General features: G+C 42.4%; 1 protein-coding gene across 1 annotated transcript in view; it reads right to left on the minus strand.

Annotated features, from left to right (window-relative positions):
* Nucleotides 1-3147: 3147 nt before the first annotated feature.
* enox1 (ecto-NOX disulfide-thiol exchanger 1) overlaps nt 3148-27740 on the minus strand; it is a gene marked incomplete at both ends in the record, with an annotated part of 30430 nt that continues 5837 nt past the window's right edge. The window contains 12 exons of the mRNA XM_079224879.1: nt 3148-3279; nt 3461-3546; nt 4631-4733; nt 7747-7986; nt 8562-8669; nt 14824-15017; nt 15636-15750; nt 16905-17011; nt 20790-21002; nt 22803-23036; nt 24007-24213; nt 25081-25245. Coding sequence (XP_079081005.1) covers nt 3148-3279; nt 3461-3546; nt 4631-4733; nt 7747-7986; nt 8562-8669; nt 14824-15017; nt 15636-15750; nt 16905-17011; nt 20790-21002; nt 22803-23036; nt 24007-24213; nt 25081-25245 — 1904 coding nt within the window. The remainder of the gene's footprint in view (nt 3280-3460; nt 3547-4630; nt 4734-7746; nt 7987-8561; nt 8670-14823; nt 15018-15635; nt 15751-16904; nt 17012-20789; nt 21003-22802; nt 23037-24006; nt 24214-25080; nt 25246-27740) is intronic.

A 27740-nucleotide genomic window follows, 5' to 3' on the forward strand; every position in this document is an offset into this window, starting at 1 on the left:
TCGAATGAATGTAATGAACCGACTGACGCTTTCCCTCAATGGGTTGAACTGAAGAACGCAGGAAGTGAAGGCAGAAGTAATTATACAGACGTCTCTTAATGAGATTATGTCCTTTCAGATGAATGAAGTCATTATTATGAATTAGAAAAAATAGAGAAACATAAAGCCTGGACAAAGACTGAATACTGAATAAAGCTGCGAGGCCCGGAGACAACAGAAACAAGTCAAGAGACGGGCGATAGGTGAAGGTAGCTAGCTAAGTTAAGTGTAGCTAACGTAAGTTAGTTACATTCAACTACATTCATTAATTGAGGACCATGTCTCCTTAGGGAGGACCATGTCTCCTTGCAGTGAGAGAGAAGCCTGGGTCGGCCTGCTGAACCCGCTGCCACCGGACCGGACCCGGGTCAGCGGCTGATAATGGATGGACATTCAACTACATTAAGTTACTTAAATTCATCCTTAAGGAGGACGATGCCTCCTTAGGGAGGACCATTTACTCCTTAGGGAGGACCATTTACTCCTTAGGGAGGACCATGTCTCCTTAGGGATGACCATGTCTCCTTAAGGAGGACCATTTACTCCTTAGGGAGGACCATGTCTCCTTAGGGAGGACCATGTCTCCTTAAGGAGGACCATTTACTCCTTAGGGAGGACCATGTCTCCTTAGGGAGGACCATGTCTCCTTAAGGAGGACCATTTACTCCTTAGGGAGGACCATGTCTCCTTAGGGAGGACCATGTCTCCTTAAGGAGGACCATTTACTCCTTAGGGAGGACCATGTCTCCTTAGGGAGGACCATGTCTCCTTAAGGAGGACCATTTACTCCTTAGGGAGGACCATGTCTCCTTAGGGAGGACCATGTCTCCTTAGGGAGGACCATTTACTCCTTAGGGAGGACCATGTCTCCTTTGGGAGGACCATGTCTCCTTAAGGAGGACCATTTACTCCTTAAGGAGGACCATTTACTCCTTAAGGAAGACCATGTCTCCTTAAGGAGGACCATTTACTCCTTAGGGAGGACCATGTCTCCTTAAGGAGGACCATTTACTCCTTAAGGAAGACCATGTCTCCTTAAGGAGGACCATTTACTCCTTAGGGATGACCATGTCTCCTTAGGGAGGACCATGTCTCCTTAAGGAGGACCATTTACTCCTTAGGGAGGACCATTTACTCCTTAGGGAGGACCATGTCTCCTTAAGGAGGACCATTTGCTCCTTAGGGAGGACCATGTCTCCTTAGGGAGGACCATGTCTCCTTAAGGAGGACCATTTACTCCTTAAGGAGGACCATTTACTCCTTAGGGAGGACCATGTCTCCTTAAGGAGGACCATTTACTCCTTAAGGAGGACCATTTACTCCTTAGGGAGGACCATGTCTCCTTAAGGAGGACCATTTACTCCTTAGGGAGGACCATTTACTCCTTAGGGAGGACCATGTCTCCTTAAGGAGGACCATTTGCTCCTTAGGGAGGACCATGTCTCCTTAGGGAGGACCATGTCTCCTTAAGGAGGACCATTTACTCCTTAAGGAGGACCATTTACTCCTTAGGGAGGACCATGTCTCCTTAGGGAGGACCATGTCTCCTTAGGGAGGACCATTTACTCCTTAAGTAGGACCATGTCTCCTTAGGGAGGACCATGTCTCCTTAAGGAGGACCATGTCTCCTTAAGGAGGACCATTTACTCCTTAAGGAGGACCATGTCTCCTTAGGGAGGACCATGTCTCCTTAAGGAGGACCATGCCTCCTAGAGGATGAGATGGAGGAAGTGACGCAGCCTCTTGTGGCCAAAAAGAGTTTTACAACAACAAACAAAACAAGTCAATAAATAAATAAAACTCTCAGTTTTTAAACATATTTGGATTATAAACCAGATTTATTTTCTCACTTTCTGTTTATTTCCTCACGTAAGAGTAAAAAGTATAAACCGAACACTGAAGAACATTTTACTCAAAAACAAAGTAACTTTATTTAAAAAACAAACAACAGCACGATAAAATCCATAATTCATAATCTGACGGCGTCTTCTGGAACATTTGCTCCTCGTCTTCAGGTCCTTCATCCTCGTCTTCCCCACCCATCAGTTATCAACTCTGATATTTATTAAACATTATTCATCTTTATACAGACGCGACTTCAGCTTCTTCATGAAATATATTGAAATAAATAAAGTGGAATCATTGAATTCCTTCTCTCGTATCGTCCTTTAGAATCTTTAGAACCTTTAGAACCTTTAAAACCTTTAGAACCTTTAGAACCTTTAAAACCTTTAGAATCTTTAGAACCTTTAGAACCTTTAAAACCTTTAGAACCTTTAAAAACTTTAGAACCTTTAGAACCATTAAAACCTTTTAAAACCGTTTGTTTGTGAAGAAGAACTCAATAAATAAACTACGTCTCCTAGAGGAGGTCCATGTCTCCTAAAGGTAGTTGATGTATCCTTAAGGAGGTCCATGTCTCCTAGAGGAGGTCCATGTGTCCTTAAGGTGGTCGATGTCTCCTAGTGGAGGTCCATGTGTCCTTAAGGAGGTCCATGTGTCCTAGAGGAGGTCCATGTGTCCTAGAGGAGGTCCATGTGTCCTTAAGGATGTCCATGGGTCCTTAAGGAGGTCCATGTCTCCTAGTGGAGGTCCATGTGTCCTTAAGGTGGTCGATGTGTCCTTAAGGAGGTCCATGTCTCCTTAAGGAGGTCCATGTCTCCTAGAGGAGGTCCATGTGTCCTTAAGGTGGTCGATGTGTCCTTAAGGAGGTCCATGTCTCCTTAAGGAGGTTCATGTCTCCTAGAGGAGGTCCATGTGTCCTTAAGGAGGCCCATGTCTCCTTAAGGAGGTCCATGTCTCCTAGAGGAGGTCCATGTGTCCTTAAGGTGGTTGATGTGTCCTTAAGGAGGTCCATGTCTCCTTAAGGAGGTTCATGTCTCCTAGAGGAGGTCCATGTATCCTTAAGGAGGTCCATGTCTCCTAGACACTGATCTTCAAAACCAAACGTGTAAAAAGATCAACTTTGGTATAACTTCTGTCTGCGACTGATCCAGGTGTCCCAGAGACGAGACCCCCGAGGACCAGGCTCCAGGTCAGGGTCCAGATCAGGGTCCGGATCCGGGTCCAGGGTCCAGGTCCAGATCCAGGTCCGGGTTCAGGTCCGGGTCACGCTGATCCGAGGCTGTCGAAGCCGCAGAACTTCCATCGTTTCTCTAAAGTCGCTCCGACGCCACTCAGCTCCTGTTTGAACATGTTGGGGAGCCGGACCAGGAGACCCTGAAGGTCCACCACAGAGACCTGGGGGGAGAGAGAGATGGAGGGAGAGAGGAACCAAAATCAGTAATTTTGTAGTTTCTATGTAATAATAGAAAGGAAAGGAGCAGTTTCATATATATATATATATATATATATATATATATATATATGTGTGTATATATGTATATATGTGTGTATATATGTATATATGTGTATAGATCACCTTGGAGTCCAGTCTCTGGATGTAGGACCACAGGTACTCCAGGTTGGCTCCAAACGGGTGAACATGGAGGAACGTGGAGATGACGCCTACAGAGAGGACGACACCGAAAGAGCATTGAACAGAGGCAAGGCTGGGAGCAGGCACGTCAAAGAATACGCCCAGCATGTCAAACTAAAGATCTGATTGGTTGAAACAATGACATCACGACAACCACAACTTTAATCTGTAAAGGCCAGCTAGAAGGTCTCTGCTTCCAGAGAGACACAGAGGTGAAATCTGATTGGATAAGAGCTCTCCTTAAAACCAGCTGCACTAGAAGCAGCGCTGCAGGCTGAAGGTAGAGCAACAGAGGAAGACAGGAGCTGTGCTGTGAAAAATAATTATGAGTGGCGAACCACAGACAATATTTATTTCCAGCGAAATGCAATTACAAACAGAACTGATTCAATTCCCTCCACCAGACCTGCTCACATGGAACTGTGTGTGTGTGTTTTTACTCCTATTCTTATTTAACCCTCGTTAAGGGGACTCCGTAATCTTCAGCTCATCTTCTTCACGGTGAGCTGCAGGTTGGATCCAGTCTTGTGAGAACCAGCATCCTTGCCCTGAACATAAACTCCTGTGTCTAAAGTCTCCTGCAGAATAAAAGCTGCAGCAGCCGGAGGAAGACGAAGCACCGGCCTTCCTCCTCGTCACCTCCTGTTTTCTGGCTCGGCTAAGAGAGATAAATGAGCTGCAGCTGAGGAGGAGTTATAGAAGAGAGACGCAGCAAGAGCAGCAGGGTTTGTTTTCAGCCTGACTCTCTGTCTCAGTATGAGTTATCATCCTACTGGGATGTTATCATCCTACTGGGCAGTGGACTGGGAGAGTTCCTCTGAGTCCCAGCAGGAAGGAAACCAGCACGATGGAGACGTGACATGAAGTGGGATGAAATATGATCAGGAGACAAACAGTGTCTTACAGTTGCATTCTCTCAAGTGGCCACCAGGGGGCGACTCCCGTTGATACAAAGAAAACAAGATGGCGACGACCGTAACGCTGAACTGGAGACTTCCAAACGCCACAAGCAACGAGAGACGTCACGGAAACGCACTCCTACCGTCTAATTTATAATAAACAGAAGTGATATCTGCATTTATTTATTTAAATATATATATCTGTGATATTTACCCAGCAGCAGAGCTTCCTTTTCTGAGGCCACGCCTCCTCTCATGATGACCTCACTCCTTCTCTCTCTGCTGAGGAACGACGAGGGAACACAGCCGTTGACCATCTACAGAACGAAACACACATGTTACACACGTTACATGCGTAAAACACACATTACACGCACGTTAAACACGTTTCACGGACATAACACACGTTACATGCACGTTACACGCACATTACACACACGAAATAAGCACATTACACACACGTAGCACACGCGTTACAGGCACGCTACACACACATAACACGCACGTAACACTCACATAACACACGTTACATGCATGTTATAACTCGCGTAACACACATGTAACACGCACATAACACACGTTACACGCACGTTATAGCTCACGTAACACACATGTAACACACACGTTACACGTACATAACGCACGTAGCACACGTAACACGAACGTAACACACATGTAACACACACGTAACACACACTTAACACGTTACACGCACGTTACAATGCACTTAACACACGTAACACTCACGCAACACACGTTACACGCACGTAACACTCACATAACACACGTTACATGCATGCTATAACTCACGTAACACACATGTAACACGCACATAACACACGTTACACGCACGTTATAGCTCACGTAACACACATGTAACACGCACGTTACACGCACATAACACACGTAACACGCACGTAATACGCATGTAATACGCACGTTATAACTCACGTAATGCAAACGTAACACGCACGTAACACACAAATAACACACGTTACACGCACGTTATAACTTACGTAATACACACGTAACATGCACGGAACACACAAATAACACACGTTACACACACGTTATAACGCACTTAACACACGTAACACTCACGTAACACACACGTAATACGCACGTAATACGCACGTAATACGCACGTAATACGCAAATAACACACGTTACACGCACGTTATAACTCACGTAACACACACGTAACACACACGTAACGCACACGTAACACGCACGTAACACACAAATAACACATGTTACACGCACGTTATAATGCATGTAACACACATGTTACACGCATGCAACACACGTTACACACACATAATACATGTTATAAAGCACGTAACACGCACGTTACACGCACATAACACACGTTGCACGCACGTTACACGCACATAACACACGTTACACGCACGTAATAAGCAAATAACACACGTTACACGCACGTTATAACGCACGTAACACGTACTTAACACACATGATACATACACGCAACACACACGTAACACATACATAACACACGTTACACGCACGTTATAACTATGTAACACACGTTACACGCACATAACACGTTACACATATGTAACACACACATCACACACATTACACGCACATAACACACGTTGCACACACGTAACACACACATAACACACGTTACACACACATTATAACACACGTGACACGTTAGAACACGTAACACACACATAACACACGTTACACACACATTATAACACACGTGACACGTTAGAACACGTAACACACACATAACACACGTTACATGCACGTTATAACACACATAACACACATAACACGCACGTACTACGCAAATAACACACGCTACACTCACGTTATAATGCACGTAACACACGTTACACGCACGTTTTAACTCACGTAACACACGTAACACATGTTACACGCACGTAACATGCACGTAACACACGTTACACGCACGTTATAACTCATGTAACTCACGTAACACACGTAACATGCACATACCACACGTTACACGCACGTTATAACGCACGTAACACACATGTTAGAGGCACGTAACACATGCTACACACACGTAACACATATGTTAGAGGCACGTAACACATGTTACACACGTAACACACATAACACACGTTATAACACACGTTACAAGCACGTAACACACATGTTAGAGGCACGTAACACATGTTACACACACGTAACACACATACCACACACATAACACACGTTATAACGCACGTTACACGCACGTAACACACACATAACACACGTTACATGCACGTAACACACATGTTAGAGGCACGTAACACATGTTACACACACGTAACACACACATAACACACGTTATATGCACGTTATAAGGCACGTAACACACATGTTACACGCACATAACACACAACACACGTTACACGCACGTTATAACTCACGTAACACAGATTACACGCATGTAACACACGTTACACATATGTAACACACGTAACACGCGTGTTACATATGTGTAACGTGTGTGTTACATGTGTGGTACTTGTGTGTTAAGTGCGTGGAACGTGTGTAATGTGTGTTATACATTTGCTGATAATACTTCTGTTCAGTACAGTATTTTTACTTTGTTAATTGGTGTTTCTATGAATCAGTGCTGTAAGAAGTACTTGTATCCAGACGTAAAAGTACTTCTTCCAGCACTGATTCATAGAAATACACAGTACTTCCTGTACACACCAGAGTACCTGCTGAGGACAGAGAAGCACTTACATCCACAAACGTGATACTGAAGAAAAGCTTTTATGTACTTGAGTCTCAGTTCAGCAGATCTGAGGTCAGGGGATCATCTGGAGTGTGTGTGTGTGTGTGTGTGAGAGTATGTGTGTGTGTGTGTGTGTGTGTGTGTGTGTGTGTGTGTGTGTGTGTGTGTGTGTGTGAGTGTGAGTATGCGTGAGTGTGTGAGAGAGTGTGTGTGTGTGTGAGTGTGTGTATGTGTGAGTGAGTGTGTGTGTGTGTGTGTGAGAGTGTGTGTGTGTGTGTGTGTGTGTGTGTGTGTGTGTGTGGATGCGTGAGTGTGTGTGTGAGAGTGTGTGTGTGTGTGTGTGTGTGTGTGTGAGAGAGTGTGTGTGAGTGTGTGTATGTGTGAGTGTGTGTGTGTGTGTGTGAGAGAGTGTGTGTGAGTGTGTGTGTGTGTGTGTGTGACCTGAATAACTCCCCTTCTCCCACTAATGTCCTGCTATATTCTATTAATATATAAATGAAAAAAGATGTTTTGAAAGAAAAGTGTAACATATAGTGTTTTATTAATAACTCTCAGCAGTCATAAAGACATAAACATAAATCTTCCTCTGGTGTGTTTACCGGTTCGTGGTCTCCGTTGGTTCCATTGGTTCTGTTGGTTCCGTTGGTTCCATTGGTTCTGTTGGTTCCGTTGGTTCCGTTGGTTCCATTGGTTCTGTTGGTTCTGTTGGTTCCGTTGGTTCCATTGGTTCTGTTGGTTCCGTTGGTTCCGTTGGTTCCATTGGTTCTGTTGATTCTGTTGGTTCCGTTGGTTCCGTTGGTTCCGTTGGTTCTGTCCACAGCGTCTCCGTTGCCGAGCAGCTGGACAGAGAGACCGACCGGAGGTGAAACCAGAGAACAAAGAGGAGCGCTTGTTTTCTCTGCTGCTGGTTTATAAGAGTGAGCGCAGCAGAGGAGCGCTTGTTTTCCTCACACGTGATGATGAGCATGACGAATGAGAGGAGAGGAGACCGTTTGTTGATGGAGAAGTTAAAAGAACTTTGAGCTATATCGTTAGTAACAATCACACAGCTTTTTAATTTACAGGCCACATGTTCTTTAACTCACAATATAAAAGAGATGAAAGAGATTATGAATACAGAAATGTTTCATTGCTCTTCAACTCGTGTTATTGCGGTTAAGAAGATACATGAACACGGTTTCTTTTATTTCATTTTGGTGTTCTTTTATGAACATATTGATCTTCTAAAAGAGTTCACATTAATAACTGACAGTGAGCATTAATAGTTCAGACTGACTGAAGATTGTTTATCATAACTGACTAAACATGAAAGGGTTTCAGCTCCTGACGGTCGTCTCTATGCCGACGATGCTCCGCTCTCTCGGTCCAGATAATCCTCCTCATTCAGACCTTCAGACCTCTTTGTGGGACTCACCTGCTCTCTCAGGGAGGCCACGCCCCCCTCCAGGTAGCGCTGCTCCTCCCTGGCTTCCTCTAGCTCCGCCTCCTTCCTTCTCAGCTGCTCCTGCAGACTCAGGAGGTCCTGGAAGACAAACGAGTTCAGAGAAGAATATTATATAATATATAATATTTATATTAGATATATAATAACAATGTATAATGTTATACTATATTATAGTATAGTATTTATATTATACTATAGTATATATATAATATAATATCAAATTATATATATGGGTATATTAATATATATATAATATTAATATTATATACATATATATTATATTAATAATATATATATATATATATATATATATATATATATATATATATATATATATATATATATATATATATTATTAATATATCAACAGAAGTAAATGGTAATTTTATGGACATTTTGTTCGGATTAAGGAACATTTTGGAAGTATTTGTGGAATGTTGCACAATTTCAATATAAAAGCTGCATTTTTTAATGCTGGACATATTTTGAATCAACGTTAAAGGAATAATGTAATCTTTAAATTGTAATAAAGCTGGGAAATTAAATATTTCTGCGTCGCCATGAGAACAGAAACATCATCGTGTGACAAATGAGAAGCGACAAGAACGCGTGAGTGTGTGTGTGTGTGTGTGCGTGTGTGTGTGTGTCTGTGTGCGTGTGCGTGTGTGTGTGCGTGTGCGTGTGTGTGTGTGCGTGTCTGTGTGCGTGTGTGTGTGTGTCTGTGTGCGTGTGCGTGTGTGCGTGTGTTTGCGTGTGCGTGTGTGTGTGTGCGTGAGTGAGTGTGTGCGTGTGTGTGTGTCTGTGTGTGTGTGTGTCTGTGTGTGTGTGTGCGTGTGCGTGTGTGTATGTGCGTGAGTGAGTGTGTGTGCGTGTGTGTGTGTGTGTGTGTGTGTGTGTGTCTGGTTCAATCAGTGCTGTCACTTTAGATCGAGAGCGACAGGAAGTCGAGTCCTATCAGATGAACTCGTGGTAGCGAAGCTCTCTGCTCTGCTTTATGAAACCAGTGGAGCAAAGGATTGTGGGAAAGAAATGCTGTTTAGTTCAGATAGTAGGCCTAAGAGCATTACGACAAGGACTAAGAGTATTACAATAAGGACTAAGAGTATTACAATAAGGACTAAGAGTATTACGATAAGGACTAAGAGTATTACGACAAGGACTAAGAGTATTACGACAAGGACTAAGAGTATTACAATAAGGACTAAGAGTATTACAATAAGGACTAAGAGTATTACGATAAGGACTAAGAGTATTACAGTAAGGACTAAGAGTATTACGACAAGGACTAAGAGTATTACAATAAGGACTAAGAGTATTACAATAAGGACTAAGAGTATTACGATAAGGACTAAGAGTATTACGACAAGGACTAAGAGTATTACGACAAGGACTAAGAGTATTACAATAAGGACTAAGAGTATTACAATAAGGACTAAGAGTATTACGATAAGGACTAAGAGTATTACAGTAAGGACTAAGAGTATTACGATAAGGACTAAGAGTATTACAGTAAGGACTAAGAGTATTACGACAAGGACTAAGAGTATTACAGTAAGGACTAAGAGTATTACAGTAAGGACTAAGAGTATTACAATAAGGACTAAGAGTATTACGATAAGGACTAAGAGTATTACGATAAGGACTAAGAGTATTACAGTAAGGACTAAGAGTATTACAGTAAGGACTAAGAGTATTACGATAAGGACTAAGAGTATTACAGTAAGGACTAAGAGTATTACGATAAGGACTAAGAGTATTACAGTAAGGACTAAGAGTATTACGATAAGGACTAAGAGTATTACGATAAGGACTAAGAGTATTACAGTAAGGACTAAGAGTATTACGACAAGGACTAATAGTATTACGACAAGGACGAAGAGTATTACAATAAGGACTAAGAGTATTACAATAAGGACTGAGAGTATTACGATAAGGACTAAGAGTATTTCGATGAGGACTAAGAGTATTACAAAAAGGACTAAAAGTATTACGACAAGGACTAAAAGTATTACGATAAGGACTAAGAGTATTACAGTAAGGACTAAGAGTATTACGATAAGGACTAAGAGTATTACAATAAGGACTAAGAGTATTACAGTAAGGACTAAGAGTATTACGATAAGGACTAAGAGTATTACGATAAGGACTAAGAGTATTACAATAAGGACTAAGAGTATTTCGATAAGGACGAAGAGTATTACAAAAAGGACTAAGAGTATTACGACAAGGACTAAGAGCATTACGACAAGGACGAAGAGTATTACGATAAGGACTAAGAGTATTACAGTAAGGACTAAGAGTATTACAACAAGGACTAAGAGTATTACAGTAAGGACTAAGAGTATTACGACAAGGACGAAGAGTATTACGATAAGGACTAAGAGTATTACGATAAGGACTAAGAGTATTACAACAAGGACTAAGAGTATTACGATAAGGACTAAGAGTATTACAGTAAGGACTAAGAGTATTACGATAAGGACTAAGAGTATTACGACAAGGACTAAGAGTATTACGACAAGGACTAAGAGTATTACGATAAGGACTAAGAGTATTACAGTAAGGACTAAGAGTATTACAATAAGGACTAAGAGTATTACAGTAAGGACTAAGAGTATTTCGATAAGGACTAAGAGTATTACGATAAGGACTAATAGTATTACAATAAGGACTAAGAGTATTACGATAAGGACTAAGAGAATTTCGATAAGGACTAAGAGTATTTCGATAAGGACTAAGAGTATTACAAAAAGGACTAAAAGTATTACGACAAGGACTAAAAGTATTACGATAAGGACTAAGAGTATTACAGTAAGGACTAAGAGTATTACGATAAGGACTAAGAGTATTACAATAAGGACTAAGAGTATTACAGTAAGGACTAAGAGTATTACGATAAGGACTAAGAGTATTACGATAAGGACTAAGAGTATTACAATAAGGACTAAGAGTATTACAACAAGGACTAAGAGTATTACAGTAAGGACTAAGAGTACTACGACAAGGACGAAGAGTATTACGATAAGGACTAAGAGTATTACGATAAGGACTAAGAGTATTACAACAAGGACTAAGAGTATTACGATAAGGACTAAGAGTATTACAGTAAGGACTAAGAGTATTACGATAAGGACTAAGAGTATTACGATAAGGACTAAGAGTATTACGATAAGGACTAAAAGTATTACGAGAAGGACTAAGAGTATTACGACAAGGACGAAGATTATTACGATAAGGACTAAGAGTATTACAATAAGGACTAAGAGGATTACGACAAGGACTAAGAGTATTACAATAAGGACTAAAAGTATTACGATAAGGACTAAGAGTATTACGATAAGGACTAAGAGTATTACAGTAAGGACTAAGAGTATTACGATAAGGACTAAGAGTATTACGATAAGGACTAAGAGTATTTCGATAAGGACTAAGAGTATTACAGTAAGGACTAAGAGTATTACGATAAGGACTAAGAGTATTACAGTAAGGACTAAGAGTATTACGACAAGGACTAAGAGTATTACAGTAAGGACTAAGAGTATTACAGTAAGGACTAAGAGTATTACGACAAGGACGAAGAGTATTACGATAAGGACTAAGAGTATTACAGTAAGGACTAAGAGTATTACGACAAGGACGAAGAGTATTACGATAAGGACTAAGAGTATTACAATAAGGACTAAGAGTATTACAATAAGGACTAAGAGTATTACGACAAGGACGAAGAGTATTACGATAAGGACTAAGAGAATTACGATAAGGACTAAGAGTATTACGATAAGGACTAAGAGTATTACGACAAGGACTAAGAGTATTACGATAAGGACTAAGAGTATTACGACAAGGACTAAGAGTATTACGATAAGGACTAAGAGTATTACAGTAAGGACTAAGAGTATTACAGTAAGGACTAAGAGTATTACGATAAGGACTAAGAGTATTACGACAAGGACTAAGAGTATTACGACAAGGACTAAGAGTATTACGATAAGGACTAAGAGTATTACAAAAAGGACTAAGAGTATTACGACAAGGACTAAGAGTATTACGATAAGGACTAAGAGTATTACGATAAGGACTAAGAGTATTACGATAAGGACTAAGAGTATTACGATAAGGACTAAGAGTATTACGATAAGGACTAAAAGTATTACGATAAGGACTAAGAGTATTACGACAAGGACGAAGATTATTACGATAAGGACTAAGAGTATTACAATAAGGACTAAGAGGATTACGACAAGGACTAAGAGTATTACAATAAGGACTAAAAGTATTACGATAAGGACTAAGAGTATTACGATAAGGACGAAGATTATTACGATAAGGACTAAGAGTATTACGATAAGGACTAAGAGGATTACGACAAGGACTAAGAGTATTACAATAAGGACTAAGAGTATTACGATAAGGACTAAGAGTATTACGATAAGGACTAAGAGTATTACAATAAGGACTAAGAGTATTACGACAAGGACGAAGAGTATTACGATAAGGACTAAGAGTATTACGATAAGGACTAAGAGTATTACGATAAGGACTAAGAGTATTACGATAAGGACTAAGAGTATTACGATAAGGACTAAAAGTATTACGATAAGGACTAAGAGTATTACGACAAGGACGAAGATTATTACGATAAGGACTAAGAGTATTACAATAAGGACTAAGAGGATTACGACAAGGACTAAGAGTATTACAATAAGGACTAAAAGTATTACGATAAGGACTAAGAGTATTACGATAAGGACGAAGATTATTACGATAAGGACTAAGAGTATTACGATAAGGACTAAGAGGATTACGACAAGGACTAAGAGTATTACAATAAGGACTAAGAGTATTACGATAAGGACTAAGAGTATTACGATAAGGACTAAGAGTATTACAATAAGGACTAAGAGTATTACGACAAGGACGAAGAGTATTACGATAAGGACTAAGAGTATTACGACAAGGACGAAGAGTATTACGATAAGGACTAAGAGTATTACGATAAGGACTAAGAGTATTACGATAAGGACTAAGAGTATTACAATAAGGACTAAGAGTATTACGACAAGGACGAAGAGTATTACGATAAGGACTAAGAGTATTACGACAGGGACTAAGAGTATTACAGTAAGGACTAAGAGTATTACGATAAGGACTAAGAGTATTACGACAAGGACTAAGAGTATTACGATAAGGACTAAGAGTATTACGACAAGGACTAAGAGTATTACGATAAGGACTAAGAGTATTACAGTAAGGACTAAGAGTATTACAGTAAGGACTAAGAGTATTACGATAAGGACTAAGAGTATTACGATAAGGACTAAGAGTATTACGATAAGGACTAAGAGTATTACAGTAAGGACTAAGAGTATAAGGACTAAGAGTATTACAGTAAGGACTAAGAGTATTTCGATAAGGACTAAGAGTATTACGATAAGGACTAATAGTATTACGATAAGGACTAAGAGTATTACGATAAGGACTAAGAGTATTTCGATAAGGACTAAGAGTATTACAAAAAGGACTAAGAGTATTACAAAAAGGACTAAGAGTATTACGACAAGGACTAAGAGTTTTACAATAAGGACTAAGAGTATTACGATAAGGACTAAGAGTATTTTGATAAGGACTAAGAGTATTACAAAAAGGACTAAGAGTATTACGATAAGGACTAAGAGTATTACGATAAGGACTAAGAGTATTACGATAAGGACTAAGAGTATTACAAAAAGGACTAATAGTATTACAATAAGGACTAAGAGTATTACGATAAGGACTAAGAGTATTACGATAAGGACTAAGAGTATTACGATAAGGACTAAGAGTATTACGACAAGGACTAAGAGTATTACGATAAGGACTAAGAGTATTTCGATAAGGACTAAGAGTATTACAAAAAGGACTAAGAGTATTACGACAAGGACTAAAAGTATTACGACAAGGACTAAAAGTATTACGATAAGGACTAAGAGTATTACAATAAGGACTAAGAGTATTACGATAAGGACTAAGAGTATTACAATAAGGACTAAGAGTATTACGATAAGGACTAAGAGTATTACGATAAGGACTAAGAGTATTACGATAAGGACTAAGAGTATTACGATAAGGACTAAAAGTATTACGACAAGGACTAAAAGTATTACGATAAGGACTAAGAGTGTTACAATAAGGACTAAGAGTATTACGATAAGGACTAAGAGTATTACGATAAGGACTACATAACGTGTCTGACCTGCTGCATGCTGTGCATGTTCTCCTGCAGCAGCTGCATCTGAAGCTCAGAGCTCTGAGTCACTGGAGGGTCTTCATCATATCGTCCTCCTCCTCTCTGGTCCCTCCTCAGCAGATCCACCTCGTTCCTGTACGCCTCCAGCTGCCAACGCAGGGAGTCGTTCTCCTCCTTCAGAGACGCCTGGTCACATGCTCCTGTGGGAGAGGAGGAGACAGGAGAGGAGAGGAGGAAAGGAGGAGAGGAGAGGAGACAGGAGAGGAGAGGAGGAGAGGAGAGGAGGAGAGGAGAGGAGGAGGCAGGAGAGGAGGAGAGGAGGAGTAAGACTCATAAGACTCATGAAGACTCATAAGACTCATGAGACTCATAAGACTCATAAGACTCATAAGACTCATGAAGACTCATAAGACTCATGAGACTCATAAGACTCATAAGACTCATGAGACTCATCAGACTCATAAGACTCATAAGACTCACGAAGACTCATGAGACTCATGAGACTCATAAGACTCATAAGACTCATGAGACTCATGAGACTCAAAAGACTCATAAGACTCATAAGACTCATAAGACTCATGAAGACTCATAAGACTCATGAGACTCAAAAGACTCATAAGACTCATGAAGACTCATAAGACTCATGAGACTCATAAGACTCATGAGACTCAAAAGACTCATAAGGCTCATGAAGACTCATGAAGACTCATAAGACTCATGAAGACTCAAAAGACTCATGAGACTCATGAAGATTCATAAGACTCATGAAGACTCATAAGACTCATACGACTCATGAGACTCATGAGACTCGGCCTCACCGTTCTCCTCGGTGCGGAGCCTCTTTGAGGGGTTCTCGTCCTCCTCGTCCGACATCTCCATCTCCTCCTCCCGCCGGATGCCCATGATGTCCTCGCTGTGGGCGTTCCTCAGCTCCTGAGACGCCAGAACACAGACAGGAAGACGTCCTCAGCACCGGGACACATCCTCTGGTGGACAGGAAGATGTCCTCATGTCCTCTGGTGGACAGGAAGACGTCCTCAGCACCGGGACACATCCTCTGGTGGACAGGAAGACGTCCTCATGTCCTCTGGTGGACAGGAAGACGTCCTCAGCACCGGGACACATCCTCTGGTGGACAGGAAGACGTCCTCATGTCCTCTGGTGGACAGGAAGACGTCCTCATGTCCTCTGGTGGACAGGAAGACGTCCTCAGCACCGGGACACATCCTCTGGTGGACTCTAGGGACTGCTGTCTTTGTCCTCTGCTGGGGACCAGGGGACTTACCGGGTGGCCACTAGAGGACGCTGTCTCAGGACCGTCTCACTGGGCCTTACCTCTCGTGGACAGACGGATAAAAGCGTCTCTGACGAAGCTTCACCGCTAATCGTCCGTCTCACTGGACCGACTTTCAAACGCAGAAATAAAACGAGTGCACGTTGTTGTGGAGGAATTAAATGATTCATATTAAATTAAAGCACAAGACAGGAGATCAATAGTATTATATTGTCACACCAGACTCCATTCATAAAACCAGTACTTTAACACCTCTTTTAACTTGTGATTCATTCATAAATAAATATATCTTTCACTTCATTTATTCCTTGGATTTGTTTTTATTTCTGCATTTTAATGTTCACTCGTTATCTGCAGTTGAATAATTGATCAGAGACGTAACCCTGGAAATCACTGTTGCCACGGTAACATCTCACACACTTTCCAGGAGGCGTCAGAGCTTTGGATCCATGAGAGGCCTGTCTGTCTGTCTGTCTGTCTGTCTGTCTGTCTGTCTGTCTGTCTGTATCTCTGCCTGTCTGTCTGTCTGTCTGTCTGTCTGTCTGTCTGTCTGTCTGTCTGTCTGTCTGTCTGTTTGTATCTCTGTCTGTCTGTCTGTCTGTCTGTCTGTCTGTCTGTCTGTTTGTATTTCTGTCTGTCTGTCTGCCTGTCTGTCTGTCTGTCTGTCTGTCTGTCTGTCTGTCTGTCTGTCTGTATCTCTGTCTGTCTGTCTGCCTGACTGTCTGTCTGCCTGTCTGTCTGCCTGTCTGTCTGTGGTGAAGTGGGAGGAGACAACACAAGAAGGTTTACTAACCTCACACTGCTTTCGCCAAATATCTACGTTCTTGCGCTGAGCTTTTGAGAAATGGTCCCATGCCTTTTGCCTGGTGGCGGCGGTGAAAACGGCGGTGATCTGCTCGACTTTGGGGTGAACGGGAAGGAGGAGGAGGAGGAAGATGAGGAGGAGGAAGATGAGGAGGAGGAAGATGAGGAGGAGGAGGAGGAAGAGGAGGAGGAAGAGGAGGAGGGTCAAGACAAAACAAGCCGTTTATGTAGCGCTGTGGCACTGACTGAGTCTAACACAGCAGGAGCCACAGGAAGCCGGCTGGACCTCCTCGTGTGGCCGTCTGTCCTGCTAAAGATTCATCATGTGCTCAGGTGAAGACACCGAGGTGAGAAGGGAGTCAGTGAGTGTGTCTGTACGGAGATCACCTGTGAGGGAAGAGGAAAGAAACGCGCCACTAGGAAGAAACGAGCTGCTAGGAAGAAACACGGTGCTAGAGGAAACGCGGAGCTAGAAAGAAATGCGCCGCTAGAAAAAACACAGTGCTAGAGGAAACGTGCCGCTAGAGGAAATGCCCCTCTACGCAACTAGAGGAAACACGCTGCTAGCGGAAGCGCAAAGCTAGAGGAAACACAGAGCAATGCCGCTAGAGGAAATGCGGCGCTAGAGGAAACGCACCGCCAGGGGAAATGCGGCGCTAGAGGAAACGCACCGCTAGGGGAAACGCGGTGCTAGAGGAAACGTGGCGCTAGGGGAAACGCGGTGCTAGAGGAAACGTGGCGCTAGGGGAAACGTGGTGCTAGAGGAAACGCACCGCTAGGGGAAATGCGGTGCTAGAGGAAACGTGGCGCTAGAGGAAACGCACCGCTAGAGGAAACGCACCGCTAGGGGAAATGCACCGCTAGGGGAAACGCACCGCTAGAGGAAACGCACCGCTAGCGGAAACGCACCGCTAGAGGAAACGCACCGCTAGGGGAAACGCACCGCTAGAGGAAACGCACCGCTAGGGGAAACGCACCGCTAGAGGAAACGCACCGCTAGAGGAAACGCACCGCTAGAGGAAACGCACCGCTAGGGGAAACGCACCGCTAGAGGAAACGCACCGCTAGGGGAAACGCACCGCTAGAGGAAACGCACCGCTAGAGGAAACGCACCGCTAGAGGAAACGCACCGCTAGAGGAAACGCACCGCTAGGGGAAACGCACCGCTAGAGGAAACGCACCGCTAGAGTAAATGTGGCGCTAGGGGAAACGCGGTGCTAGAGGAAACGTGGCGCTAGAGGAAACGTGGCGCTAGGTGAAACGTGGCGCTAGGGGAAACACGGTGCTAGGGGAAACGCGGTACTAGAGGAAATGTGGCGCTAGAGGAAACGCGCCGCTAGGGGAAACGCGGCACTAGAGGAAACGCATCGCTAGGGGAAACGCGGTGCTAGAGGAAACGCAGTGCTAGAGGAAATGCGCAGCATGTTACTCCTCCTCAGTCCTGATATGGTCACTTCAGTAAAATCAAAAGCAGACATGCTACAGGAAGTGCTACTGTGATAAAAATAGAACTGGCTCGTTGAGACCAGATGGTTCTGAGAGTCCTGCAGAGTCTTCACTGAGCACATGATCACAGAGTGTGGAGTAACTTTTGAGTAAAATATTAAATGTTATTATTAAATCAAATGTTATTATTAAAAAGTCTTTGACAAACAAATGAGGTCCAGAGTGTTTAAGGGTACACCGGTTCTACAGATAAACAGTGCAAATATCAAACAGCTCTACTCCTCACTGAGAGACCGATCAGTTGAATTGATCTGCACACTGGTGGCAGGTGTGATCATGTGACGTCTCACCGTACTTACATCACCTGCTGCTTCAGTTCCTGTTCGACTGACCAAAGCAACACTTATCCTCCTGCAGACTCACTGAGGACCAGCTCTTTGAGTCAGCTGGTTTGCTTCAACAATAAAAGACTTGAAGCCAAACGTTCTGAGGTTAAATGTTGCCTTTCAGAGTTCCTCAGAGATACTCACCACTGCATTAAGTGATATTTCATCATTATCATCATCATCATTAGACTTTCTGACTTCCTCGTTCAGCTGACTCCTTCAGCTCTCATTAGTGGTTTATACTGGTGGTTCACATCAGATCAGGATTCAGAAACCTGGAGGATTCTGGTTCAGATCCAGGTCTCTGCTCACAGTCTGTGTTCCGGTTTCTCACATTAAAGGAGCTCCGCTACGTCTGGAACAGAGTACAATAAGTACTTCTGAGGTGTACTACAGTAAAAAGAGCAATCTATGAATTATATATATGTATATTTCATATATTTAGTACCAGAAGAATACTTCAGTGGTACTTGAGTGACTGTACTGGAGGAGAGAGAATCACTTTAGGCCTTTTAGAGAGACGAGTGTCTCTCCTCTGACCTTCAAACCTCCAGCTGACCTTTAAACCTCCAGCTGACCTCTCGGCCGCTGCACGGCGAGCGGAGGCTGATGCAGCTGATGGGGGAGGGTTGTCATGGAGACCGGGCTGCAGAGCGATGACTCGCATGAGGGCTTTAAGATGGAGAGAACGGCCCCTCTGTAATCTGACACCCTGTTTATTAATAACAAAGATATAGATCGGATCCACGGTACTGGATCATTACTTGTGTTCTGGTGAAACGGATCCTGGTGATCCTTGAAGCTGTCTGAAGATTAAAAACAGAACTCATTACATATTTAACATGTAATAAATATTCCATCTATATGTACTTATTATTTATTTTAATTTTATTTTTATTTACACCTTAATATGCACATGCATACTTGCACTCTTGCACTTCTACTGTTTAAGTTTAAGTTAATTTAATTTAATTCCTAAATTAATACTCTGTTACTCTTTCTTTCATACAGCTATTTTATTGTTGTTGTTATTTTTATCTTTATTCTATTAGTATTATTATTGCATATATCTTTCATCCCTGTTGTTTTTATATCTTATCTTATCTTATTTTCTGTGTAAATGGCTGCTACGCGACACTAATTTTCCCCTTGGGGATTAATAAAGTATATATTCATTCATTCATTCATTCATTCATACAGTTTAACATCTTGGTGACCTCTGACCTTTCAGTATTATAACTTTATACTGACACCATAGTGATATTAAACTTAGTACTACATAACCAAATTCAAATCTCTTTTATTGAATTCAATCTTTTCTCTTAAATTCATGATTTTTTTTTCTCAGAAAATCTCTCTCTCTCCCTGTCTCTCTCTTTCTCTCTCTCTCTCTCTCTCTCTCTATATATATACATGTATATGTATATATATACATATATATATATATATATATATATATATATATGTATATATATATATATATATATATATATATATATTCTTGTAAATTCTGAGTTTTTTGCTGCATAACGTTGTCAAGCTGTTCTCCTGCTGCACTATTCCATGTTTTAATGTCTTAGATTTGAGTTGTCTTTCTGTCTTTCTGTCTTTCTGAGGGCTGTTTCTCATGTTGGAGGATCAGTTTCACTGCCAGTGAACTTTAGTCACTCGTCTAACTCTACCTCCTGTGGCCGGGCTGGTTTCAAGCTTACTGGTTTCCAGTCCTGTTAGACTGTGTTGAGGCCTGAGATAACTTCAGTGTAAATGCAGATTTAAGTTTTACATACAATGATTTTGATATTTATTGTTTTTTTCTTCTATTTTGAAATGTTTATGTTAATTGTTTCTTTATGTAGTGAACCATTCAATAGATGAAGATGAAGTGATGTGATGTGATGCAGTCATCCCTTTGGGAAGCACTGGTTTATTCCACCTAAAGCCCCTTGACACTCCTCAGAAGCTCCGTTTGAACAGGAAGCTGCTTGTGGTGCCGTCCGGAGGGAACTTACCGGCTGGACTGATTAGGGAGTAAAGGTCCTTACACTGGTTGAGGATGGCCAGCAGGGCGTTCTTGAAGATCTCTTTGGCGTGCTCCATCTCCTCCTCGTGCTGAGCCTTCTCGCTCATCAGCCGCCGCACGTGGCTGTTGGCAGACTGGATCATGGAGTAGAAGTGGTTGGCGGTCCGGCGGTTGACTTCACCACGGTCGATCCAGGTGAACAGCACAGCCGTCGCCTCGCCGAAGTTATGGTCATCTGAAGAAGGAAAATATCAAATATCAGTGTTTATTGGTCAAAATCAGATTGACAACTCTTTTAAAACAAACTATAACCCCAAAACTAACTATAACCTTCAACTATGACCAACTATGACCAACTATAACCATCTATGACCAACTATAACCATCTATGACCAACTATAACCATCTATGACCAGCTATAACATCTATGACCAGCGATAACCAACTATAAACCACTATAACCAACTATAACCAGCTATGACCAACTATAACCATCTATAACCAACTATGACCAACTATAACCAACTATAACCAACTATGACCAACTATAACCAACTATAACCAACTATGACCAACTATGACCAACTATGACCAACTATAACCAACTATAACCAACTATAACCAACTATAACCAACTATGACCAACTATGACCAACTATAACCAAGTATGACCGGCTGCAGGAGAAGGAGGAGGAGGAGGAGGTGGAGGAGGAGAAGGAGGAGGAGGAGGAGGAGGTTTAATGGGACCTTTAACATGCAGCTAAACCACCAGCAGCTCGTAGGAATGAAGCGCTCCTCTCGGGCCTCCTTGTTCACGCCTCTGAGCACCACGACTCAAAGTGCAGCTCTGATCCTCCACTTTTCAACCAAAACCAGCCGCCGCATCCGTCCCCGGTCATAAAGCCTCGGCGGGTTCTCCCCCATTAGAATAAGAATGGAGGCGCAGAACGTTTAGCGAGCCGGAAGAACTCTGGAGGATTACGATCACAATGCGCTCTGTTAGGGGAAGAAAGGCTTCACGACTCATGAAGAGGTTATTCACAGAGAACACGTGTTTGTGTTAGAGCGAGAGCAGCCGCTTCACCGGCTTCAGAAGCATCGCCTATTTAACCTGGAGACGCGTTGCCTAGCAACAGGCTCCTAACAGGAAGCTGATGCAGTCTTTCATCTCCTTGTTGTTATTGTTGTCGTTGTTGTTGTTGTTGTTGCAGCTCAATGATGAATACGTGGAACGCTAATCTGTCAAGAGCAGTGAAGTAATTCTATTGTACTACTACTACTGTACTACTATTGTATTACTACTGTATTACTATTGTACTACTATTGTACTACTACTATATTACTATTGAGTATTATATATATTATATACTGGGTATAATATAATATATTCTGAGTATTATATTATATATACTGAGTATAATATAATATATTATATTATATATTCTGGGTATTATAATATATATTCTGGGTATTATATTATATATACTGGGTATAATATAATATATTATATAATATATACTGGGTACAATATTATATATTATATATTCCTAGTATTATATTATATATTCTGGGTATAATATTATATATTATATTATATATACTGGGTATGATATTATATATTCTGGGTATAATATTATATATTATATATACTGGTTATAATATGATATGTTATATTGCATATACTGGGTATGATGTGATTTATTATATAATATATACTGGGTATGATATTATATATTATATTACATATTCTGGGTATAATATTATATATACTGGGTATTATAGTACATATTCTGGGTACAATATTATATATTATATTATATATACTGGTTATAATATTATATATTATATTACATATACTCCATGGATATTACATATACTGGGTATGATATTATATATTATATTACATATACTGGGTATGATATTATATTATATATACTGGGTATGATATTATATATTATATTACATATACTGGGTATGATATTATATATTACATTACATATACTGGGTATGATATTATAATACCCATAATTCCCACCTTTCAGCCTCTCTGCCAGCGTGGCCGCCTCGTGCTCAGAGAAGTGCACTATGGGAGGAGGGGAGGCGGGCCTCAGCCGGTCCTCTTGGACCTTGCGGCGGTGCCGCTCCTCGCGGGCCAGGAGGCGCTGCTGACACTCCCACTCGTACAGGTCGTCTCTGGCCTGAGCGAAGTCCACGTGGATCCTGCCCGAGTCCTTCTTGTCGGTGCTGGAGCCGATCCTCATCCGGTACCCTGAGAGGAGACGGACAGGTGAGACAGGAAGTCCCTCCTCCTCCTCACAGGAAGTCACGCTGTCAGGTGTTTAGAGACAGCTTCTCCTGAGCTGGAGGAGTTCTATATAAAATATATTGAATATGTTCAAATGTAATTAATATAATATTTGAAGCCTCCAGTTCAGCAGTTTTGTTGGATTGTTTTGTCATGTGTTGTTATCACTAAATGTGATGGTTCTTGTGATGCATTGTCCGTTCATGACGCCGCATCCCGTCATGTAAACGAAATCAGACGCACTGAAGGCCCAGGTAGAACATGCAGGGCCCGCCACTGGTATATAGAAGTGTGTATAAGTACCTGACAGGTACAGGGCCTTGTGGGTATGTGTGTGTATATGTATATAAGTGTGTATAAGTACCTGACAGGTACAAGGCCTTGTGGGTGGGTGTATATGTATATACGTGTGTATAAGTACCTCATAGGTACAGGGCCTTGTGGGTATGTATATAAGTGTGTATAAGCACCTGACAGGTACAGGGCCTTGTGGGTATGTATATAAGTGTGTATAAGTACCTGACAGGTACAGGGCCTTGTGAGTATGTGTGTGTATATGCATATAAGTGTGTATAAGTACCTGCCAGGTACAGGGCCTTGTGGGTATGTATATAAGTGTGTATAAGTACCTGACAGGTACAGGGCCTTGTGGGTATGTGTGTGCATATGTATATAAGTGTGTATAAGTACCTGACAGGTACAGGCCTTGTGTATATGTATATAAGTGTGTATACATACCTGACAGATACAGGGCCTTGTGGGTATGTATATAAGTGTGTATAAGTACCTGACAGGTACATGGCCTTGTGGGTATGTATATAAGTGTGTATAAGTACCTGACAGGTACAGGGCCTTGTGGGTATGTATATAGGTGTGTATAAGTACCTGACAGGTACAGGGCCTTGTGGGTATGTATATAGGTGTGTATAAGTACCTGACAGGTACAGGGCCTTGTCCACCATGAACTCCTCACTGAAGCGCAGGTGGCAGAAGTTCTTCTTGCTCTTGCGGATGGCGGTGATCTCTCCACACGGGTCAAAGGCCTCCCTTACCAGCTCCTCCGTGGCGTTCTCCGGCAGCCCGCCCACGAACACCGTCCGGCAGCCGGGGGGGCGCTCCCGGGTCGATGGGGGGGGCAGGTCTGAGGACATCATCATCATCATCATCATCATCATCATCATCATCATCACGGTCAAGACTAGAAGCTTCTTCCACATCTTCACTAAAATATTCTAATCAATCAATACTATTATAATACTATACTTATTATTAGAATGGATATACATAACACTATACTGTATTACTACTGTACTACTATTGTATTACTACTGTACCGCTATTGTATTACTGCTGTACTACTATTGTACTGCTATTGTATTACTTAATCAATCAATAATATTATGAAACTATACTTATTGTTAGAATGGAAATACATTACACTATACTGAGCTGAAATATTATGATCATCACATGAAGTAAATAAGTTGTCCTGGTCTACAGGACCCGGTGGTTCAGGTTCAGGTCTCACTGGGTCCTGGTCTACAGGACCCGGTGGTGCAGGTCTCACTGGGTCCTGGTCTACAGGACCCGGTGGTTCAGGTCTCACAGGGTCCTGGTCTACAGGACCCGGTGGTTCAGGTTCAGGTCTCACTGGGTCCTGGTCTACAGGTTCAGGTGCAGGTCTCACTGGGTCCTGGTCTACAGGACCCGGTGGTTCAGGTCTCACAGGGTCCTGGTCTACAGGACCCGGTGGTTCAGGTTCAGGTCTCACTGGGTCCTGGTCTACAGGACCCGGTGGTTCAGGTTCAGGTCTCACTGGGTCCTGGTCTACAGGTTCAGGTGCAGGTCTCACTGGGTCCTGGTCTACAGGATCCGGTGGTTCAGGTCTCACAGGGTCCTGGTCTACAGGACCCAGTGGTTCAGGTTCAGGTCTCACTGGGTCCTGGTCTACAGGTTCAGGTTCAGGTCTCACTGGGTCCTGGTCTACAGGTTCAGGTTCAGGTCTCACTGGGGTTCTGGGGGAACAGGGTGCAGCTCTTGCTGTGGATGATCTCCTTGACGACCGGCAGGTCTGGCGGCGGGGGCCCCAAACTGAGGCCCCCGATCAGGGGGTTCATAGGGGGCAGCAGACCCAGACCCAGTCCGGGGTCGAACCTCTGGAGACACAGAGAGTCTGCAGGACAGAGACACAGAGTACTTAACACTTCTACTGCATCACAAAGTACTCACATGGTGTATTTAGGCTGTGTAATGTGCTATCTACGTGTACTTGTACTCTGTCTTTCTGCTGTGAAGTACTTCAGTACTGGTGGTTTCTTCACTGACCCTCATGAAGACGTTGTCCTCTTAACTACAGCAAAGTCATTTATCAAACACACAAAAACACTTCATGAAATAAAAACACACAGAGAAATAAAACTCTGCTATCGGAAAGAGACAGGAAGAGAAATGAGGACGAGATCAGAGAGAAGACAAGAAGAGGAGAAGAAATGTTTCCTCCAAGACAAAGTGAGGACGGAGACAGAAGAAGAAGAAGAAGAAGAAGAAGAAGAAGAAGAAGAAGAAGAAGAAGAAGAAGAAGAAGCAGAAGAAGCAGAAGAAGAAGCAGAAGAAGCAGAAGAAGAAGCAGAAGAAGCAGAAGAAGATCTAGAGACCAGAGAACAGATACCAGAGACTATAGACCAGGTTTAGAGACTAGATACCAGAGACCAGAGACTAGAGACTAGAGACCAGAGACTAGAGACTAGAGACCAGAGACTAGAGACTAGATACCAGAGACTAGAGATTAGAGACCAGAGACCAGAGACTAGTTACCAGAGACTAGAGACTAGAGACCAGAGACTAGATACCAGAGACCAGAGACTAGAGACTAGAGACCAGAGACTAGAGACTAGAGACCAGAGACTAGAGACTAGATACCAGAGACTAGAGATTAGAGACCAGAGACCAGAGACTAGTTACCAGAGACTAGAGACTAGAGACAGGAGACCAGAGACCAGAGACCAGAGACTAGAGACTAGAGAACAGAGATTAGAGACTTGGGATTTGAGACTAGAGACCAGAAACCAGAGACTAGATACCAAAGACTGGAGACTAGAGACTAGAGACCAGAGATTAGAGACTAGATACCAGAGACTGGAGACTAGAGACTAGAGACCAGAGATTAGAGACTAGATACCAGAGACTAGAGACTAGAGACTAGAGACCAGAGACCAGAGACTAGATACCAAAGACTGGAGACTAGAGACTAGAGACTAGAGACTAGAGACCAGAGACCAGAGATTAGAGACTAGATACCAGAGACTAGATACCAGAGACTAGAGACTAGAGACTAGAGACTAGAGACCAGAGACCAGAGATTAGAGATTAGATACCAGAGACTAGAGACTAGAGACCAGAGACTAGAGACCAGAGACTAGAGACCAGGTTTAGAGACTAGATACCAGAGACCAGAGACTAGAGACTAGAGACCAGAGACTAGAGACTAGAGACCAGAGACCAGAGATTAGAGACCAGAGACCAGAGATTAGAGACTAGATACCAGAAACTAGAGACTAGAGACTAGAGACCAGAGACCAGAGATTAGAGACTAGATACCAGAGACTAGAGACCAGAGACCAGAGATTAAAAACCAGAGATTAGAGACTAGATACCAGAGACTAGAGAACAGAGATTAGAGACTTGGGATTTGAGACTAGAGACTAGAAACTAGAGACTAGAGACCAGAGACCAGAGATTTGAGACCAGAGACTAGATACCAGAGACTAGAGACCAGGTTTAGAGACTAGATACCAGAGACCAGAGACTAGAGACTAGAGACCAGAGACTAGAGACTAGAGACCAGAGACCAGAGATTAGAGACTAGATACCAGAAACTAGAGACTAGAGACTAGAGACCAGAGACCAGAGATTAGAGACTAGATACCAGAGACTAGAGACCAGAGACCAGAGATTAAAAACCAGAGATTAGAGACTAGATACCAGAGACTAGAGAACAGAGATTAGAGACTTGGGATTTGAGACTAGAGACTAGAAACTAGAGACTAGAGGCCAGAGACCAGAGACCAGAGACCAGAGACTAGATACCAGAGACTAGAGAACAGGTTTAGAGACTAGATACCAAAGACCAGAGACTAGATACCAGAGACTAGAGACTAGAGACCAGAGACTATAGACTAGAGACCAGAGACCAGAGACTAGTTACCAGAGACTAGAGACTAGAGACAGGAGACCAGAGACCAGAGACTAGAGACTAGAGAACAGAGATTAGAGACTTGGGATTTGAGACTAGAGACCAGAAACCAGAGACTAGATACCAAAGACTGGAGACTAGAGACTAGAGACCAGAGACCAGAGATTAGAGACTAGATACCAGAGACTAGAGACTAGAGACTAGAGACCAGAGACCAGAGACTAGATAACAGAGACTAGAGACCAGGTTGAGAGACTAGATACCAGAGACTAGATACCAGAGACTAGAGACTAGATACTAGAGACAAGAGACCAGAGATTAGAGACTAGATACCAGAGACTAGAGACTAGAGACCAGAGACCAGAGACCAGAGACCAGAGACTAGAGACCAGAGACTAGAGACCAGGTTAAGAGACTAGATACCAGAGACCAGAGACTAGAGACTAGAGACCAGAGACCAGAGATTAGAGACTAGA

This window comes from Taurulus bubalis, assembly GCF_910589615.1.
Source record: "Taurulus bubalis genome assembly, chromosome: 1".
In the NCBI taxonomy this organism is placed as follows: domain Eukaryota; kingdom Metazoa; phylum Chordata; class Actinopteri; order Perciformes; family Cottidae; genus Taurulus; species Taurulus bubalis.